At 32.1% G+C, this 14756-nt stretch overlaps 1 protein-coding gene across 2 annotated transcripts; it reads right to left on the reverse strand.

Annotated features, from left to right (window-relative positions):
• Window positions 1–362: 362 nt before the first annotated feature.
• On the reverse strand, window positions 363–9259 carry LOC134258577 (multiple epidermal growth factor-like domains protein 10). 2 transcript variants are annotated; one of them, XM_062741129.1, is made up of 4 exons: window positions 9169–9259; window positions 7770–7844; window positions 926–995; window positions 363–818 (listed from the first exon to the last, which is right to left on the reverse strand). In XM_062741129.1, exons 1-4 carry the CDS (start codon window positions 9230–9232, stop codon window positions 743–745), a joined length of 285 nt encoding a protein of 94 aa, XP_062597113.1. In that variant the 5' UTR covers window positions 9233–9259; the 3' UTR covers window positions 363–742. The 2 variants fall into 2 exon arrangements, with proteins under 2 accessions (XP_062597113.1, XP_062597112.1); XM_062741128.1 differs by lacking the exons at window positions 7770–7844; window positions 9169–9259 and adding exons at window positions 1292–1432; window positions 2567–2634.
• Window positions 9260–14756: the final 5497 nt, after the last annotated feature.

A 14756-nucleotide genomic window follows, 5' to 3' on the forward strand; every position in this document is an offset into this window, starting at 1 on the left:
AGTTTCATATTCTAATTTAACATTTTAAGCACGCACACGTTAACTTACGAAAAAGGTCATTTAAAATCTGTAAAATAAAATTTATTATTTAAAAATATAAATATGTTTCAGTGGAAGAAATTCATTTAAATCGGAATGTTAAGCTATGTTACACCACTTAATGAAGAAGAAATCATACCATTGTCCTTTCTCGAGCATGATAAAATATTATAGATATTTTCCAAAAAGACTTCTTTTTAGAAACAACTTATCATTCCGAATAATCATGAAGTAGTTTTCAGTTTTGCAAATTTAATTCTTTACAGGCTCTAACTACCATGAAAACATAGAATCAAAGAAATTAAATAAATAAAACTTTTCGACGATAAAAGTGTAAAAATTGCTATTAAAGAGAATTTAATCGAAAGAAATAAATGAAAATGTTCACATCATGATTTCCAATAATCAATAACTGAAAAGAGACAAACCAAGTAGGTCCATAAATTTTACAACAGAACAATATTTTTTACCTGCTTTCTTGGAAGATTTTCTGAGAAAGCATGTAAAAATATTAGAACAATATAGATTGAACAATCTATAATATTTATTTTCTGGTAAAAATGTACACAATATTTGGAACACTATTGTGAAGGTTTTTTTTAGAAAGACATTTTAATTGAAATTTATCATGTATATGATTACGGCAAATGTACGAGATACTACAAATCTCCGTTTGAACAGTTAGAACTAAAACATACATAACTTAAATCATGTCTTTCTTTAAGAAGGTGGATATGTCTTTCGATGAATCGGCTGTATTTGTTGTACCCTTCTTCTTTCTAGAAGGATATAGTTTTTATAACAAAAATTCATGAATAACTTTCGTTTATGTATAATGTACAGGCTTTTTAATTTCAGAATATGAAACAGTTAAATGGTTCATTACCTTACAAACACGAAAAGAAGTACAACAAAAAAGAGAATATAAACGAGGCTCGGGCATCTAAAACCATCATCTGAAAGACGACAAAGCAATCGTTAAGATAAACGCTATCATGTTTTCAGCTACTACCCTTGTAAAGTGTTGGTAACAAGAGTAACTCAACGTTATTAACTTTCCCCAGAACAAAAGAAATCAACATAGCTTTTTCATAAAAACTGGACATAGGTAGTCAATCATATACACTTGTAATGTTTCAGAGTCAAATCTAGGTGCTTCTATATTATACTCAGCAGAAAAAAAGTTTTTTGTGGAATGTATAATACTTCGATCGTATGTGTATATACATTGAATGATCTATAAAATTTGTACCATTGAGGCATCGATCTCCCGAGAATCCCGTTAGACATCCATCAAAGCATGTCCCCGTAAATCGGTCACAAACACTTGGCGTAGAACATGTTTTACTACAAACACTTGTGCAGTTGAACCCATAATAACCCAATGGGCATTCTGTTAAGATTTCAGAACTTCGAAATACATATTGACACAATAACGAGAAAATGTGAAGTATCATGAAGGAATTATTGTCGTAACAGGGTAGTTCACGATATTTAAGAATTCAGATATTGAATTTCATTGTTTTATAAAATTATATTGTTTTTATGCCCGTAAATTTAAAGTTGGGAATGTTTTTTGCACTTTCTGTCCGACCGTTTTATTCACTGGTTTATTTAGAGACACAAGCCATTTCTTTGGAAAATAATACCATGGTATATACGGACTCTGTATCTTGATTCTGGGGCTTAACTAACATATGAGGAATTTTTCTTTTGCCATGTGCTGCACATACGGGCGTATCAGTATTTCACAATTACATTGTGTTTCGTCTAGATTTGTCCCATTTAAAACCATAAAGGAAGATTTTGTGTTTAAGGAATCTATGATGATATCTGAATTTCCCGCTTGAGGAAAAAGAAGAGAATGTGCAGATCGGAACAGGGGGATGTCGATTGGGTACTTTAAGAAAGGAAGACTGGACCATAGGAATATGTGGTCTAAAATTTTATTGCAAAAGCTCAATTGCCCGAAAATGGAAGTTTTGCACACATAGAATGTATAATATAAGGCCTTGACAATTGACTTCAAAAAGGGTCTCTTTTGAGCCTTAGAAAGTTGTGGTGTAAGATGTCATCGCAAAAAGCTCAAAACTTCTGGGGGATCTCAAATTAGCGAATGACCTAAAGTAAAACTAAATTATTTTTTTCTAACAGGAATGTCAATACTGAGTTTATCATGCTTCTCATACTATTTAGTTTTAAGTTTGACTTTGCCATCTTTGGTCAGTTAAAGATCTTAATAAAAACGTATACTTCAAAGTGATGACGAACTGTGAATTTATTCTATGTTTGTCCTTTTTCCACTTTTAGCGTGTAATAATAATACAGATATTTATTCCTTGTTCTATACTAGTTGATTTAAGTTTTGCTTACTTTTTCCTGCTAAAAATTAAGAATATTTTTCAAACTTGAATTAATATGAATAAGAAAAAGGTACCAGAAATATAAAAGCTATCAATTTTATAAATTAACTTAAGTCGAATTAATTATTAATTCATAGCATTTTTACGATCAATTCAGTTCTTACCCGTTATACATTTATCCCCATAGAATCCTTTCGAGCATCCATTCACGCAGATTCCAGTCATGCTATCACATGGCAGAAGAATGTAATGATGCTATTAAAGCTCGCAAAAAAGCAGAAAGACAATTTAATAGATTACCAACATCTCTAAATTTAAGCAATTTCCGTATATTTAGAGCAAAAGCTCGGAGAACTATAAATTTTAATAAACGAAAATCTTGGAAAGAGTTCGTGTCCAACATTAATTCACATACTCCTATCAATAAGGTTTGGAACGCAATAAGGAAAATTAAGGGAAAAGGTCCTGAAAAATATCAGCATCTGAAGGTTGGAAATCAAATTATTACGGATAAAAAACAAATATCCAATGAAATAGCTAGTACAATTCATAAAAATTCCTCCACAAAAAATGTGAGCCCTAAATTTAGTAAACATAAAACATCTCAAGAAAATAAAACATTAAATTTTACATCTGAAAACAATGAATGTTATAATCAGCCATTTACTATTGACGAACTTCAAAAATCCTTAGAAAAGTCTCATGATACAGCTGTAGGACCAGATCAGATTCATTACCAAATAATCATACACCTTCCTATAAACAGCAAAGAGTGTCTTTTAAAAATTTTTAATAAAATTTGGGAGCGAGGTCAATTTCCACCTTCCTGGACCCAGGCTACTATTATTCCTATTCCAAAACCTGGAAAGAATCATACGGATCCAAATAATTATCGACCAATTGCTTTAACAAGCTGCTTATGTAAAACCATGGAAAGGATGATTAATGAACGCCTCATATGGTTTCTTGAAACCAATAATATTCTATCTAATATACAATGTGGTTTTAGAAAAAACCGAAGCAGAATTGACCAGTTGGTAAGACTGGAAACCTATATTCAAGATGCTTTTATCAAAAAAGAGCATGTTGTATCTGTGTTTTTTGATTTGGAAAAAGCATATGATACTACATGGAGACATGGCATTTTAGAAGATCTTGACAATATGGGCCTAAAAGGGCATTTACCAATTTTTGTTAAGAATTTTTTAAATGATAGACATTTTAAAGTCCGCTTGGGGTCTACTTATTCGGAAAGCTTTGAACAGGAAATGGGTGTACCACAAGGCAGTATTTTATCAGTCACTTTATTTAATATGAAAATTAACAGCTTAGCTGAAGTACTGAAAAATGATATGCATGGAAGTTTATATGTGGATGATTTTGTTCTTTGTTATAAAGCTAAAAACATGAATTATATTGAACGAAAATTACAGTCTTGCCTAAATAAAATTCAAGACTGGGCTGATACAAATGGATTCAAGTTTTCAAAAAGTCCCACCGCCTGTGTGCATTTCTGCTCTAAACGGAAGGCTCATGACAAACCACATTTACTACTAGATGGAAATCCTATAAAAGTTGCTAAGGAGATAAAATTTTTAGGTATAATTTTTGATAGTAAACTTTCATTTGTATCACATATTAAAATGCTAAAAGAAAAATGCACAAAGGCCTTAGATGTTATTAAAGTAGTTGCAAATACTAAATGGGGGGCAGATAAAGATACTCTTTTAAAACTATATCGTTCTTTAGTTAGATCCAAGTTAGATTATGGCTGTATTGTGTATGGCTCTGCAAGAACTTCATACGTAAAAGCTCTTGATGCAATACACCAGCAAGGCCTCCGACTGTGCTTGGGAGCTTTTCGAACTTCTCCTAAAGACAGTCTATATGTTGAGGCAAACGAACCGCCTCTCGGCTTACGAAGAATTAAACTTACTTTGCAGTATATTTTGAAATTAAAAGCAAATGTTAATAATCCCGCTTATAATTGTGTTTTTCATCCGCAGTACGAAGACTTGTATCATAAGAGAAAATCATGTGTAAAACCCCTTGGTCTAAGATCTAAAAAACATATAAGAGATTCTGAATTACCTTTGGATATTATAAAACCTTCTAATTTTTCGGAAATACCGCCATGGCAATTAATAAATCCAACCGTAGATTTATCTTTAACTGAATTTAAGAAATCGAAAACAAATTGTCTTGTTTTTAAACAAAAATATGCCGAAATAAAACATTCTTATGGTTCAACAGTTGAGGTGTATACAGATGGTTCAAAGGATAAAAATAAAGTAGCATCAGCTGCCGTGATGGAAGACAGTATTTTCTCTACACGGCTCCCAAATGAAGCAACAATCTTTACCGCCGAAGCAAAGGCCATTCAACTTGCATTTGAATATATAAAATCTTCTAGTGGAAAAATATTCACAATATTTTCGGACTCGCTCTCTTGCTTACAATCTATACAAAATAAGAATATTGATCAACCTTACATTTTAGATATTTTAATTCAATATTATCATTTGGCGCAACAAGGTAAAACAGTAATTTTTTGTTGGATTCCGAGTCATGTCGGAATCCCTGGAAATACTAGAGCTGACAGTGCTGCCAAAAATGCACTTCAACATCAAATTACTTTATTCAAAATTCCTTACACCGATTTGAAATATCTCGTTAAAATTTATGTTAATTCTCTTTGGCAAATTTATTGGAATTTTTGTGACGAAAGTAAGCTTTACGCTATTGAAAACAAAGTTAACAAATCACTTCACTTCGGTCTGAAACGTCAGGACGAAGTAATTATATCAAGAATACGTATTTGGCATTCAAAAATTACACATGAATATTTATTGAATCGGGAGTCACAGCCAGAATGTATATCCTGCGACTGTCCAATAACTATAAATCACATACTTTTAGAATGTTCCGCTTTTACATCTATTCGAAGTAGACTTTTTGGAAGTATAAAAACAATGTATGAACTTTTTACAAATGTTCATGTTTACAAAATTTTAGAATATCTACAAGAAACGGATTATTATAGTAAAATTTGAATAAAATCTTGAAAGTAATTTTAATTAGAAATGCATTAGCATATATGAATTTATTTTATCAACAGTTTATACACTATTTTTAACAGTTTATATATTTTTAAAAATATTTAAGTCCGTCGGACGGGACGTTAAATGGTGCCCCGTGTCAAGGATGACAACCCCCTTGGCACGCAAAAGATCGTTTCTCTGGAGTTCGAAAAAGAGTAGGCTCATTGGGGGCCGCCAGAGAAACCAAAAACTTTATTTATCCATTAACCTTATAGTCCTCCGAAATATGGCTGAAAAATTGCCGACTCGGCGTTAAACAATATAAAATCAATCAATCACATGGCTTTTTATCTTTGCAGAAACCACAAGGTTCTCTACAGTTGCGTCCGTATATTTACCGGGTCTACAAACTATAAACGGATTTTGCATATACCAGGAAGCTTATTAATTGGCGAAAGTTTTCATAATATACAAAAAAGATATAAACAGCAGCAATTTGCTATTTTTTTTTTAAAGGGTGAATAATATTTACTAAGGTGATGATCGCAAAATATTTACACACAGTACAAATCTGTGAAAAGGGAAGTTTCAGATGTGTTTAAAAGAAACACTGGAAATAATAAAATCTTAATATTGCTCTTCATCAATAAGTTCTTGCCTGCAAAATTTCTTTTGAAATGGAAATAAGATACAATGTACAGTATTGAAGACAAGGTGTTACTTCTCGCTCATCAGTGGAATATTTCTGGTAGAATGGTAGGGTTGTTAAAATAGTTCGTGGACACATTGAATTGCGGAAAATATATTGTGTACTGTGAAGTATTACCTATGTCTGAATAAATTCCTACATTTTGTTTATTAGTATGTAAAAATTCAGGTCCATTTACTTAAAGCTTGAAAATTTACAACGATTTTTACTATGAGCTTATGGGATTCACGGAGCAATCACTTGAGGTAAGGTGACGTGACAACCAGATTTCAACCCGTTAAACTTTGTCCAGTTCTTTGAATCTTTCATTTCTACAGGTTTTTCTTATCTTTTTTCTATTTCTAAATTGAATATCTATATCAAGACATGTTATTTTTCTATTATAATGTCTTTTGTACTGCTTCGGATTGTACTGATTCGGATATTATTGAGATCTTATAAATGGAATGGAAACTATGCAAAACCATATAGGCACAACGTCCATGAGATAAGGGGGTAGTGAAGTATCGATGGAGTTAATCATATAAAATGTTAATCCTTCCATTCTTATACAGCTACAACCATTTGAAAACTTTGTCCTTTGTATGTGTAGAAAATTCCCGGCAGCATCTTAAACATTTTAATGTCTTTGGACATTTTTCTGTCCGCACACATAATTTTTATATAGTGCGGTGCTCCAAGACGAATGATGACGTTCCGATTTTATGCTCTGTTTTTACGCGTTGATCATTTATAAATGGCTATAAAACAGTCTTATACCCCCCAATTTTATTCGAAATTTCTCTCAGTGACGTTTCATAAATACTTTAGCGAGAGGTAAAGTACCATAAATCTCTTTGCGCTACAATTGTGCAGTTTTTAATTTTGATAAAGATTCTTTGTGATGTGAACGTGCCAAAATGTAGCATGCTCCGTGAAGCAAGTTTTATCAAAATAAAAAGCTGTTTATTTCTCAATAATCATTGTAGAGCACCAAATCTTTGTATATTTACTGGAAAATAGTTTGAGTTTATCCGGGAAGTTTGACCGGCTTTGTGGAAATAGCGCGCTCACACTAGAACTAGTCTGCTAACTTTTGTAACACCCGTCGTACATGTATTTTTTTTTTTAAATCTGATGACGGACACTGCTATTCCTGTAGACAAGATATGATTAACTTAGTGAAACACTTATGTCCCATTACCAATGAAATACATACCACAAAAATGAACGAAGACTGCAGAAACATGCAGAGGCAAAACTTTTTAATAGATTGTTCGATTGTATCCAAAAATAACCTTGACGTAAATATTTTATCGTAATTTGTATACAAAATTTAATTTCAGTATGTGCAATCTCTGCCAAAAAAGGAACGAAAAATGCAAATCATTGGAATTTTTCTAGGTACAAGGAGCTTAACTCTTATAAAAACTGCTCGATCGTACCAAAAACAATAATTGACCTAGATATTTTTATGATTAATCTGTATAATAAATGTTATTACAGTATATGCAACCTCTGCAAAAAGAAGATGAACGGTAATTTCAACTTGATGGACCAATAGACAGACAACTCTAGACAGCAGCAAAGCAATATGCCCTCACTTCATCGAAGAGGGGGATAAAAAAGTAACGATACCATTGAGACATCGATCTCCCGAGAATCCTGGTAAACATCCATCAAAGCAAGTCCCTGTAAACAGGTCTGGGCGGCCTCCGTTTTTGGAGGATAGCTAGATTCAATATGGCAGCCAAATTTTTTACCATATATGGAAATCGCAATGCAATGTCGGATAGTTTATCTTCTGATTTCAGAGGATAGCACAGGTAATTTTCAAACGCCGCATGCCTACCTTTAATCAAAAAGTACAAGCACCAGAGTACAATTAAATAAAAGATCAGACATTAAACTATCAATTGTATGTGGCGATTTGAGATTCTATGTCTAGAATTTTTACAATACGTTTCAAAGTTAGCACTTCTTGCGCTTCATTTCTACTCAATATTTCTTGTTATTTTGTTTAATTTTTATGTTTTTTCCCTATCAGAACAAATAAAAAGGCACTTAAATGCTCAAACAATACATAAATAACATTACTTTCATATTTCTTTTAATTAAAGATTAGAGGAAAAGGAAACACAAAAGAAAACGTACTGTAAAAACAAAATACACTCTGCCTGATAATTTAAGCAAAGATGAAATAAATATTATTTAGAGAAAATAAGAAAAAAAATCCCACTTTTTAGCTGTGCAGCATCTAAACTTCCGCTAGAGTTCTTAGATGAGGCCTCGACGGGGACCATGCATTCGCAGTATATATATTTCCACGGACAACGTAAGTTTCAGTCAGATTAGTTTTGACAACGGGTAGACGCAATTGAATTTAAGTCAGTCTTAATTGATAAGGGGGACGGTCTAACCTTGCTGTAGATGGAGATTGATCCTAATTTATTTCAGGGGTCTTAATATTTCAGTTTTATTAGATGTATACACATACAACAGTATAGAAGACTACGTAATACAGAACGGAAAGTAGCTCCGCCCACTGTAGTCCCGTGCAGAAGAGCAAACTTCAAAGAAAAATTCCTCTACCGTCTTATTAAATGAAATAATTATGAAACTGAATTTTTCAAAATTATGTTTTTTAAAACTTTTATGCTGTTAACACATAATTATTTTACCGGAATATGAGGTTGGCTATAACTTATTTTCAGACAGAAAAGGGTCTTTAACAAAGCTTTCAAATGAATAATTTATTGACAGCAAATTACCAAAATTTGTTAAAATGATTTAAATACCTATATTTAACCATCATCGTATGAAATTTAACCTTTTATTTGTTTTGGTTGAAAAATCAGAGTACGGTACATAAACTGGGACTTGAGATGCAAGAGTTGCTGTTATTTGTTTGGTTTATACTTCCCTTTGTTTTGAAAAGTCCGGTAGGTGGCGACACCTCCATCCTCTGTTTCTAGAGGATAAAATCTATCCTCCAAAAACAGAGGCCGCCTAGACCTGGTAAATCGGTCACAAACACCTGGCGTAGCACATGTTCTACTACAGATACCAGTACATTTGAATCCGAAAAACCAAGTGGGCATTCTGTAAATTAAAATAATTTAGGTTAAAAGTTTAAACTTCTTCTCTTTTTTTATCTTTTTTTTTATCTTTTTATAAATAATATTATAAACAAGAGGCCCAAGGGCCTTGAATCGCTCTTCTGATAAATTGTACAATCTATCACTTCTATTTGAAGCCTCTAACCCTAATTTATAAGTATCCTAAGACCCAAGCTGCATCAACTGACAAAGTTTGATGATTCTTAACCAATTAGGGCTGAAGATATTTTTAATAATAAAGCATAAAAAACCATAAGTACGTCACAGTGACCTATTTTAAGATTGAAGTTTTCTGAGGACTCAAGATGCATTAATAGACAAATATTGAAGATTCTAAGCCAGTAAGTATTTGAGACATTTAAAAGTAGATCACTGTGACCTAATTTTTTGTAAACGATTTTTGAAAACCCAAGATACATCAACAGACAAAGTTAGATGATTATAAGCCAATAAGTACCTGAGATATTCAAATGTAGGTCATCATGACCTACTTTTTGGTCGACATTCTCTAAAAACCCAAGATGCATCAATTAACAAATTTGATGATTCTAAACCAGTTAGTACCATAGATACTTAAATAAGCCATAAAATGTCAAAAATTAGGTCACCATGACCTACTTTTTAGACACCATTCTCCAAAACCCAAGATGCATCAACTGATGATGTTTGATGATTCTAAGCCAACATGTACTATAGATACTTAAATAAAGCCATAAAATGTCAAAAGTAGGTCACCGTGACCTACTTTTTGGTCGTCACTCTCTGAAAACTCAAGACACATCAAATCACAAAGTTTGATGATTCTAAGCCAATAAATACCTAAGATACCTAAATAAAGCCATAATATGTCGAAATTAGGTCACAGTGACCTACTTTTTGGACATCATTCTTCGAAGACCCAAGATGAATTAATTTACAAAGTTTCATGATTCTAAGCTAATAAGTACCGTACAAATTTTGACAGTTAGTCACAATGTTGGCAGTTAGTCACAATGTTGAGTTGAGTTAGTCAAATGTTGACAGTTAGTCACAATGTTGACAGTTAGTCACAATATTGACATTTAGTCACAATGTTGGCAGTTAGTCACAATGTTGACAGTTAGTCACAATGTTGGCAGTTAGTCACAATATTGGCAGTTAGTCACAATATTGGCAGTTAGTCACAATGTTGCAGGCTTGGGGCGAATTACATTGTAAAGTAATGCATAACATTACCATTACTTCAACAATTTGGGCATTAAATTACCATTACCATTACTCTATTTTCTTAAAGTAATGCATTACATTACCATTACTTTAGTAAAGTCATGCATTACCATTACCATTACTTTTGGAGGTTTTTAAACATAGAAATGTATACAAAATATAGCGATTTTTTTTCATAAGTATGTATCCACCCCCTTCAAAACTAAACATGATATTCAATAATTCAAATTTGATTTCAAGTTTTTGTATATATTACATTGTCAATAACTTACATTCACAGAAAGTTCAGACTTTTAAATTGTCAGTTATACAAGACATGTACAATATCCACTTTTTGTTTAACTATTGATGTTATGAAGCAATTAACCTTTGGGGCACTTTAACCCCTAGCTGCCCAAAAATATTTAATAATAACGTATACAGGCTATTTTGATTAGTACCTTAAATTATGAAAGAAATAAATGCATTGACAAACTTTTTGAAAAAGTAGACAGGATGACGATGTACATTTTTATCTGCTAATCATACAATGCCTGCATGTCTTCTAATTGGTACAATGAAATTTTCATGGTAAGTACAAGCTACATGTAGACCAGCTTAATTAATGTTTTATAAACACAGTCAGGAGAAAGGAACTGGTAATTTGGAGCATTTCTCCAAACAATGCATTGTTTTAATTGTTACATAACCCAAAGGCATAGTGTGTTTTGATGACACTCTAGCTATTTAAAAGGTGGCAATTATCAGTTTTCACTGTATATAATAATAGTGTATCTCATATGTGATTTTTTATTTAAAAAAAAGATTTTTTAAAACTATTTTATATAAATCTTTAAAATTAATTCTTATCGGAAATAAGTTTGAAAACTTAAATGTAAGGTAAGTGTATTTTTAACAGAATAAAAAGTGTATTTAAATAAATACAGAAATTTTATTTAAATAAATTAACTTTTTTATTCAATTTTATCATTTGCAAAAATAAAAATAAATAAATTAAAAAATAACATATATGATAATTTCCATCATCCATGTCCATTTTAATTCTTAAAATAGGTACATACAAAATAATGCTTTGTAATACTATGTAATGCCAGCATTACTCTGGATTTTATGAAGTAATGCATTACATTACCATTACATGTAATGCAAATTTTTGGGCATTACATATTACTAGCATTACTTTGAGTTCATGTAATGCATTGAAATGCATTACCATTACAATTAGCATTACCCCAAGCCTGCAATGTTGACAGTTAGTCACAATGTTGACAGTTAGTTGCAATATTGGCAGTTAGTCACAATGTTGACAGTTAGTCACAATGTTGACAGTTAGTCACAATGTTGACAGTTAGTCACAATGTTGACAGTTAGTCACAATGTTGGCAGTTACTCACAATGTTGACAGTTAGTCACAATGTTGACAGTTAGTCACGATGTTGACAGTTAGTCACGATGTTGACAGTTAGTCACAATGTTGACAGGTAGTCACAATGTTGGCAGTTACTCACAATGTTGACAGTTAGTCACGATGTTGACAGATAGTCACAATGTTGACAGTTAGTCACAATGTTGACAGTTACTCACAATGTTGACAGTTACTCACAATGTTGACAGTTAGTTGCAATATTGGCAGTTACTCACAATGTTGGCAGTTACTCACAATATTAGCAGTTAGTCACAATGTTGACAGTTAGTCACAATGTTGACAGTTAGTCACAATGTTGGCAATTACTCACAATGTTGGCAGTTAGTTGCAATTTATTTCTCAATGTAATAAAACAATGTATTAGTATTGATGCTTTATTCAGTTTAAAATATATTTTATTCATATAAAGAAATGGATTGAACAGCAGGCATAAATGCCTATGATCGTTCTCTCCATAGTCATGCTTTATTGTGATATTATTAATGATGCTATATTAGATTGCTCCTTAGTTTCATTCAACAAAAATATATTGAGCAATTATACTATTTAACTCTACATGTCTTTAGGAAAATAGTGAACAAAAATTTCAGCTTCGTGTGCCAATAAATTATTTTTTTGAGAAAACACGTTTTGTCCATTATTTTACCGGGCAGCCCTCATAAAAATGGTTTCAAAAATTTTATTTTCAGTAGAAAAGAGAGGCAGATAGGATGGTTATTGTCATTGTCCTGATATTTCTGCTTGTGAGTTGTACGAAATCTTATGGTAAGGATTTAATATTTAAATAACAGCGCCATTTCCTCCAAATTTAACTGTAGATTACTTTTTATTTTACATAGATAACTCCCCACCCTCCAACATTCAACCTGATAAATTAGACTTTCCTCATATATTATATTTCAATACCCTTTGTAGTTCATAGGAAAGATCGATAAAAGACGAACATTTGATAATAAAAAAATAATAATCTTTCCATTTATCAGATCCAAGGGTATGCCACTCCTTCAATATCTTTTAATTTGGCAAATTTGTACCCGGGTTCATCTCTTTTGGGCTAATCAAAATATTTTTCTCACTTTATTTCAATCTGAATATTGGTTGACAATATTGCCTCATAAATTGTTTTAAGATTGAATAAGAGTTTATGGTGATAAATCTTCTTGGCAGACGTTATTTTGACGTGTAAGATTTTGTTACACGTTAATGTGTTATTTTTAAAAGGATACTCAATTCCTTTATCCATCATGATCAAACGTATACCAGTAGAAGACTAAATATTACGATTTCCCCCATAAAACTCAATTTTGCTTTAATACTCAAAATATATTGAAGAAATCTTATCTTATATTATTATATATCCGGAGATTCAATAATCATACAGAATATATGAGCAAATTTTCTGAAAAACATCTACTTTTCTGATGAGAAAGTTTGTCTATTATAACTCTTGTGACATATTGTATATTATATAAAATTATTCAAAAAGGAAACCACCACTTTGAAACTATAGTCTGTCCCACCAAGTTACTGTAAGCACTTTTCGCATAAAATCTCAAAATATATAAATACCTTGGCTTTCAACCCAGTTCCGATCAATAGATCATTTCTTTCCAACCTTCCACCGTTTATCCGAACCCTCGAGGTCAACCAGTGTATACACACGGCGGCAAATTCAAAGTCTACGGAGATTTAACATGGTAAACTCGTCCATTAGCGTCTAGATTACGGGGCCGGGAACCAGTTTTCGAAGGAAGTAGTCGTCCTTTGCAAAGTAAATTTCCAAAAAATCGTTAAAAATTCAAGGAATTAATTTAAATTGCTTTTATCGGTAATATAACTTTTACTTTGAATTAAAATAAATTTTAACAGCATTTAACAAATTTAAATTATAAACTACGAGAAAATAGTCCGAATCTAACGAAGTACAACTTGTGGATAATGGCTGTTGGCATGATGATGCAAGCTTGCCAGGCGCAGTGTTTAAAACGTAAGTTGTTAATATATTCTATGGTACTTTTTGCAGCTGTTGTTGTTTTCCTAGCTTATATACACACAAGAAAGAAGTGTCTACAAATGCTAAGAATATAAATATATTTCAAAACGCGTGATATTGCTGCCATTAGAACAACAGCTCTCTTGTTATAGTGCTCATGGTTAACCGTTCGTGTTCAGTGTCTGTATGTAAGCCCATGTGTGGAAAATGAAAACTTAAAAGGGTGTTTTTATGATTATAAAAGAACACGAATATGGTTAAACAATTAGGTGAAATAATACCAAAAAGAATATAACAGCTAGTTAACTTAGTAACTAAAGTTTTAAAATTTTATTCCTACTTTCATTTTTAATTTATAACATTTCATGCATACTACATGCATTTGGCAAATAAATAATAAGCTAGAGATCTAAAGTGCATTTTTATTTTTTCATTTATGTGTAGTATCAACACCCTGTGGACATCAAAACAGTTTTCAATAGATGACAAATTTTGGAATTATTCTTCAAAACTTTTTAGCCCCGTGGGGATCTGGGTTAGAATAGGTCCTCAGTACCCCATTGCTTGTCGTAAAAGGCGAGTAAATGGGGCGGTCCTTCGGATGAGACCGTATAAACCGTGGCCCCGTGTCACAGCAGGTGTGGCACGATAAAGATCCCTCACTGCTCAAAGGGCGTAAGTGCCGAGCATAGGCCTAAATTTGCAGCCCTTCACCGACAATGGTGACGTCTCCATATCAGTGAAATATTCTGGAGAGGGACGTTAAACAGTATACAATCAATCAAAACTTGTTATTATATTAAAATGTGCATGTAATTTTTCATCAAGTCTTTGGATTGAGTTCTATAATGGTCATTTATGTACATGCATGCATATTGATG

This window comes from Saccostrea cucullata, unplaced genomic scaffold (assembly GCF_032062105.1).
Source record: "Saccostrea cucullata isolate Sc308-1 unplaced genomic scaffold, CSIRO_AGI_Scuc_v1 ctg903, whole genome shotgun sequence".
NCBI classification, from domain to species: Eukaryota; Metazoa; Mollusca; class Bivalvia; order Ostreida; family Ostreidae; genus Saccostrea; species Saccostrea cuccullata.

Excerpts from the sequence above, each read along its gene's own strand:
- LOC134258577 (XM_062741128.1), bottom strand. The coding sequence starts at position 2,627 with ATGACTGGAATCTGCGTGAATGGATGCTCGAAAGGATTCTATGGGGAT. Across the intron at positions 1,433-2,566 it reads TGGGGATAAATGTATAACGG|AATGCCCATTGGGTTATTAT; the intron begins GTAAGAACTGAA and ends AAATCTTAACAG. Across the intron at positions 819-925 it reads CTTCTTTTCGTGTTTGTAAG|AAAGAAGAAGGGTACAACAA; the intron begins GTAATGAACCAT and ends ATATCCTTCTAG.